The sequence below is a fragment of the Fragaria vesca genome, linkage group LG3 (genome assembly GCF_000184155.1).
Source record: "Fragaria vesca subsp. vesca linkage group LG3, FraVesHawaii_1.0, whole genome shotgun sequence".
Classification (NCBI taxonomy): Eukaryota; Viridiplantae; Streptophyta; class Magnoliopsida; order Rosales; family Rosaceae; genus Fragaria; species Fragaria vesca.
Genome location: NC_020493.1, coordinates 20,333,286 through 20,339,738, shown reverse-complemented (window position 1 = coordinate 20,339,738; position 6,453 = coordinate 20,333,286). Strand labels below are relative to the sequence as shown.

The following is a 6,453-nucleotide window of genomic DNA, read 5'->3' as shown; positions in this document are numbered from 1 at the left end:
GAAGAATTCCAAACAAAAAGAAAGAAAAGAAATAAGACCACATGAATTCAGAGCAGGTACTATACCTTCTCCAGATTACAAATTTTATTAATTTTGTCAACTCAAGTTCCCAATGGTGAAAATTAGAAAAGAAAAACTTAAATTTGTCTGCATAAGGAAAAGAAATGCCTAATCTTAGAAAATTTGTAGAAATACTCCAAATTTTACCATTTACTTTAAAGGGGATTTCAGTAGTAGTAGAGAGGGTTCAAGCACTACTTGATAAATGCTAGAAATTATGGGTTATGTTTCAAAAAAAAAAGAAAAAAAGGAGAGTCTAAATATCTTGAATAAGCATTCTAACTGACTAACTCTGCTATGTGAACTATGAATGAGAAGTTTTGACCTTTGTCATCATGATGTCTCATTAGCAACTTAATTGCCTCAAAAGATTCATGATTAAGCATTCATGTTACTCATGAGTAGGCAGAAGAATTTTCTTGAACTGAAAAATTGAATTTTCTACTTCAAAAACAGCAGGACTTCGGGTATCTCTAGGATTCAATGTTGTAGGTTGGAAAGCTACATTAACAATCTGACTCTGTTTGTATTTATTATGTTTTATCCAAATTGGTTTTATATGGAATATTCAAAGCTGTGTGATGCACTACATTACTGATAAAGAACACAATAGAATAGACAAAACTCACATGGATTTAATATTCATTCATAGATCAAGTCCTTGTTCTAAGTTTAATATATCTCCACCAGTCTTAGTCCCTAATCATTCTCACAGCTTGGCAGTGAAGAACCCATGAATGTTTTTAAGAGTGACAAGTAATGCAGATCATATGCAGACCTTGAAGCTTTTAAAATATGTTTTGCATTTTTGGTGGACAAAGAAAATGATTGATCATGTGAAATCGTATGATGGCTTTCAGACTGAACGGTCTGCTCGATCTGACTTGATCTGGGGTTTTACTTTTTGCTTATTTTGACTCAATTTGTGCTTGTAATTTGAACTCTTCACTCTTCACACAGTAGAATACTAGAATGCGTGAAAGAGAGGAGAGGGAAATAAAGGAGTTGCAGCATGCACTCAATGGTCAAGCTCAGATCTCTATGAGGCCACAGACCACAGCAGGGCCATGACTACTGAGAGTGAGAGCTTACTTACTCATGAGTGGTGCTGTGCCAACATGAGGTCCCCCGTATGACCATATGATTATGCAATATAGACCCATGTCTTGCTTTTCTTTTTAGGAGAAATGAAAAGATTTTCAGAGGTATTTTATCAAATGCATTACCTGCTGTTAAGATATCAATTCTAACAGGCCCGCTCACTTGCGGGACGATTTTTACGGGACGAAATGATATCAGCCCTCCGATTTGGTTAGTTTAGATCTAATGGCTCTAAATCATTAAACTAAAACTCTTCTGTTCATCATTCCAACCCAGGTCTCAAACACATTACCTCTTCACCTCCATCTTCTAAAATCTTCAGATATGGGAAAGGAAACCCCGAGACAAGTTAGATGGAACATGATTCCATGAGGCAAGACTACAGATGCACAAGGTTAATTACAAACACCACAAAAAACTACAGTGAGATTTCATAAAGATGGCCGCCACCACTAAAGCCACTGCTGCAAGTCATGCAAAACCTTCACTTCCGGCTTCACTCCTTCCATACCCAATTTGATCTTCCAATTTAATCTCATATCTAAGGCAGAAATTTATGCACCAATAATGAAATCATGGATGAGATCATAAGTTCATCCCTTTGGATTTAATCCAAATTTGAAGCATCCTACTTCAATAAAGCAATGATCTTGGGTACTTGTAGATCAGAAAAGAATGAATCATGGGTTTTAGCTAAACCCAGAATTTAAAAAGTTGTGGAAATCCAGATGAGCATATACAGGGAGAGAAGGATAGAAAGGGAGCAACGAAGGAAGAAGATGGGAAATGAATTCGGTGTGGGTTGTGTGGATTCACAAAGGTTTGTGGAGTCCTTTTCAGCCGTTGGATCTGATTCATTTAAATCAAATGGTTATAAGCTAGCTATCCCGTTTTGTCCCGTAAAAGTTGTCCCGCAGGTGAGCGGGCCTGTCAATTCTAACGACTCGAAAAACTCATGTTACATATCTTATCAAGTGAACTTGTTACTTGTTACTTGTTTCGAACGTGAAAATGAGACTCCGAAGACTATCTTTCTATTTTTTTAAAGAACGAAGTGAGAGAACACTCTTGAACAGAATGAGAATGCAATGAATGAGAAGTAATGACTAGTGAGAAATAGAATTGCAAGAAAGAATTGAAGTGTGTCTATTGCATGTTGTTTCCAATTCTTTGTAAACTCTATCATTCTTAAGGTAGAGCAACACCTCATGAAGGGGACCCTAAAGATTTAATATGAGGTTACCTTCTAGAGCATCTTCTCTTGATGTTAATTCAAGAGCACATGGTTCCATAAATTAGGTAGTCTAGTATAGTATAGGACTGGGGTAATGCTCAGGGTCCCCATTTAGAAAATTGATCACAACCTAACAGCCAAAATGATCTTGATTCCTTTTACAATGCAGAATCAAGAACGAATTTTTAAAACACACAAGGGAAAATTCACTGATGAAGAAGAGAAGATAATTGAAGAAGTTGGATTTCAAACTGGGACCCTACCAAATCCTTCTATTCGTTTATGAAGCTTTGTTTTTAACAGCAAGTGAATTTGGAACAGCCTGAACACAAATACTGGATGAGGGAGTAAGAAACTTGACACATGCTGAGACCGAGGGAGAATAATCAAGTACAAAGCTAGAAGAACTGCACTATCACAATAAACAACAGTATAGTTTCACTTGAGAGCTCAGGATCATACATGACAAGAATTTAAAAAAGCTTTCCAGTGAACTGTAATGGCACAGAACCAGATATGCAACTACATGATATAACAGAGCCTCTCCAGCAACTCTAGTGTCCAAGTAATATGAACTTCCAGAACTTGAAAGCACCCGATCATTTGTAGAACTCAAAGTCAGTATCAGGCTTCTTCACATTGGTTTGATAACCCTTTTCAAAGTCCTTTGGGAGGATGACATATCGGTTCTTGCGGACAGCATGCATTCCGGCTTCTTGACATATAGCTGTAATCTGTAGGACATATGTATTAGACTATTAGTTACCGTACTGAAAACAATGGTGCAATATGAAATGCTGCAAGATTTGTCATTCATCCCATAGGAACTTTAAACATAACAATAATGCGAATCATTATTTGTACGTTGATACTATTTCAGTAGCCTAACCCACTACGGAGAACAAGATTAAACTCTTATAGCAGATAACGATAACAAGTAAAATATTTCAATTCTAACAGAAAATCACAACTCACCTCAGCAGCACTGATTTTATCTGGCCGAGAAACATAATCTTCCAAGTCTACCTCATCACTCAAGTTCATTTTAGCAGTGCAAACCTGCAGGATAAGCAAGAAACTTGAATTAGATTACTCTACAAAAACTTTGTAGAAGTTCCCAAGAGTGATTCTAGAACAAATCATTCACGGAGAGATATGGATTATACTTGCCTGAAAAACAAGTCTTTTCTGTCGCCTATCAGGCAGAGGAAATTCAATCTTACGGTCAAGCCTTCCGGGACGCAGAAGTGCAGGATCCAAAGTGTCTGCCCTATTAGTAGCCATTATGACCTTAACATTTACAGTCTGGTCAAACCCATCCATCTGCAAAAGATAACAGTTCCTAATTAACTTGAGAGCTGGCAAGAAATAAAGCAATACGGTGCCAAAAGTTGCTATTACAAAATATCTTCTTCAATTCCAAAAGGTATGTTTGCATATCTAAGTCAAATAGATATAAACTTCTATATAATCAAAAGCTCTACACATTATAACAAAAAATTCCTGGACCTACCTGATTGAGGAGCTCCATTAGGATTCGCTGAACTTCTCTATCAGCTCCAGTTTGAGCATCAAACCTTGCAGTAGCAATAGCATCAACCTCATCAATAAAGATAATGGCAGGTGCATTCTCCTTGGCAAGACGGAAAACATCACGAACCATTCGTGGACCCTAGACAAAGCAAACAAAGTTTGATAAGAATTACTATATACAATCGAAACCTCCTACACTGAGGGAAATTCTAAATGAAAGACATAAAAAATAGGGCAGCCAAAGTAAGATAAGAATGAAAGTTTTACAGATTATCCTACCTCTCCCAAGTACTTCTGAACAAATTCTGAACCAACAACTCTGATGAAGGCAGCAGTTGTAGAGTTAGCAACAGCCTTAGCTAGCATGGTTTTACCAGTTCCAGGAGGACCATAGAGCAACACACCACGTGGAGGGTCTATTCCAATCTGTTTGTATAAGTCATGGTGAGTAAGTGGAAGTTCCACTGCTTCACGGATTTCTTGCTTCTGAATATCACACCCTCCAATATCCTAAAACATAGAATATGATAAATCAGTATTACAGTGCCATGTTATTATGGAACAAAACAGCTCAACTGGTATTTAGCAAACAGATGAATCATAGAAATAGACATGTTCAAAATCAAATTCTGAGACCACCAATTAGAACAACAAACCAATAGGAATTGCCTCTATACAGAGATGCAACTTAGTAGTAAAATGGGAACCCCTAAACTAAGATTTCGTTATCTGAACTACAGCTATGAAACTAACATAATTCTTTCATTTAAACTTAATCAAATATATGCATATCGCGACAAGAAAAGCTCGAGTGTCAACCTTAACACTTGTACTCGACCAAGGGGTCCAAGGTTGAATTTTTCCCAAAACTAATAGAACAAACCCTCTCAGCAACAGTTAGCTAAGCTAAAGCTACAACAAATGCCACATGAATTTAGTTAAAATCAAGAACTCAACCTCAGTTGCTTCTGATTAATGCCTTCTCCTAAATTTCACCCTTAAGAGACTAAGAGAAGCTATCAGCTCAGCTAAAGCCCCAAATGGTTCCAACTGATGCTTTCTATTTCACTTTTACCTAGTTTCCCCAAACAAATAGATAACCCTCAAATATCTAATCCAATTTCAATTGCATCCAATCAATGCTTTTCACTTCAATTTTAGCTAGTTCCGCAAACAAAAAGAAAACCCTAATATCCCTAATCCAATTTCAACAACAAAAACAACAAAACGGATTCAAACTCGCTTAGGTAAAGCTACAGCTACAGCACATGACAACAGCATTTTCTTAAATTCCTGAACTCAAAAGCCCAATAGCCTCCGATTAATGCCTTCTCCTAAACTTCACCTCAACATTTATACTTGACTGGATAGACTTTTAGTGCACATACAACTAAGAGAAGCGATTAGCTCAGCAAAAATCCCCAATTGATTCCAATTATTGCTGTTTATTTAAACCTTTCAACTTTAACAAGTTCCCTACCAAATAGAAAACCCTAAAATCCATAATCCAATTTCAATTGCTTCCGTTTAATGCTCTCTTAACTAGTTCCGCACACAAACACAAAACCCTAAAATCCCCAATCCAATCTCAACAAAAACAAAATAACGGATTGCGCATATCTTACGCTGTAGGTGACGTCAGGCTTCTCCGACTGGCTGAGCAGCGAGATACTCGAGTCCGCTTCCGGCGGCAGAACATCCACAAGAGCATTGGAGTGGCGGTGCAAGGCCACCGACGCCGAGGGCTTCAGATGCTCCCGGTTAATCGTACTCAGAATCCTCACATAGTAATTCGAGCCCGTCGTGGACCCCACAATGCCGTGGTTCTCGTCCACCATCTCCAGAAACTGACCGATCACCAGCGGCACCGACTGGATCCGCTTCACCTCCTCCTGCGACCGGAGCATCTCCCGCTTCAGATTCTTCTGCTCGTCCTTGACGTACTCCTCCTTGATGTCGATGAACTCGTTCTGGCGTTGCAGCGCCTTGAGACGGCTGTAGAGGTCGGAGTCCTCGTCGGAGGAGGTCGGGTCGGTGAAGGCCGGGTCGGATCTGAGGGAGGGAACCGAGGCCGGTGGCTCCGGTAGGGGTTTCGGGTCCAGAACCATCGCTGACGCCATCGTTGATTGCAGGTTTTGCTGGCTTTTTGGTTTTCTAGGGTTTCTGATTTGTTTTTGGTTTTAGAGAGTACTGGGAAATTAGAGTAGGCAACAAGAAAGTGGATTATTCCGGGTGAGGGGTATTTATTGTTGCTCCACCGCCTCGACCCGACTCCGACTCGGAATCGTGGCATGAATTGTTTTGGGCTTTTTGAATTTGGCCCAAGTTGTAGTGATTACTGGACCGGCCCAGATTATTCGGATTGTTATATTGAATTTGTATCCTCAACCAAAAGCATGGATATGAAGATCGTGGTGATACATAATCACGGCCTAAGATGTTTGATCGAACTGAAAAACTAGATGTTTGTTGTGGCGAATGTCAAGGATCTTTGGGTTTGCAAATTTGAGCTTCTATTCGTACCT

The 6,453-nt window shown here is 39.0% G+C and overlaps 1 protein-coding gene across 1 annotated transcript; it reads right to left on the bottom strand.

Moving 5' to 3' along the window:
- Positions 1-2,642: 2,642 nt before the first annotated feature.
- Positions 2,643-6,140, bottom strand: LOC101290742 (26S protease regulatory subunit 6B homolog). Its single transcript, XM_004294667.1, has 6 exons — positions 5,554-6,140; positions 4,208-4,438; positions 3,909-4,067; positions 3,566-3,718; positions 3,371-3,454; positions 2,643-3,129 (listed from the first exon to the last, which is right to left on the bottom strand). Exons 1-6 carry the CDS (start codon positions 6,046-6,048, stop codon positions 2,995-2,997), a joined length of 1,257 nt encoding a protein of 418 aa, XP_004294715.1. The 5' UTR covers positions 6,049-6,140; the 3' UTR covers positions 2,643-2,994.
- Between the last annotated feature and the right edge of the window lie 313 nt (positions 6,141-6,453).

Excerpts from the sequence above, each read along its gene's own strand:
- LOC101290742 (XM_004294667.1), bottom strand. The coding sequence starts at position 6,048 with ATGGCGTCAGCGATGGTTCTGGACCCGAAACCCCTACCGGAGCCACCG. Across the intron at positions 4,068-4,207 it reads TTCAGAAGTACTTGGGAGAG|GGTCCACGAATGGTTCGTGA; the intron begins GTAGGATAATCT and ends TGCTTTGTCTAG. Across the intron at positions 3,130-3,370 it reads ATAAAATCAGTGCTGCTGAG|ATTACAGCTATATGTCAAGA; the intron begins GTGAGTTGTGAT and ends TATGTCCTACAG.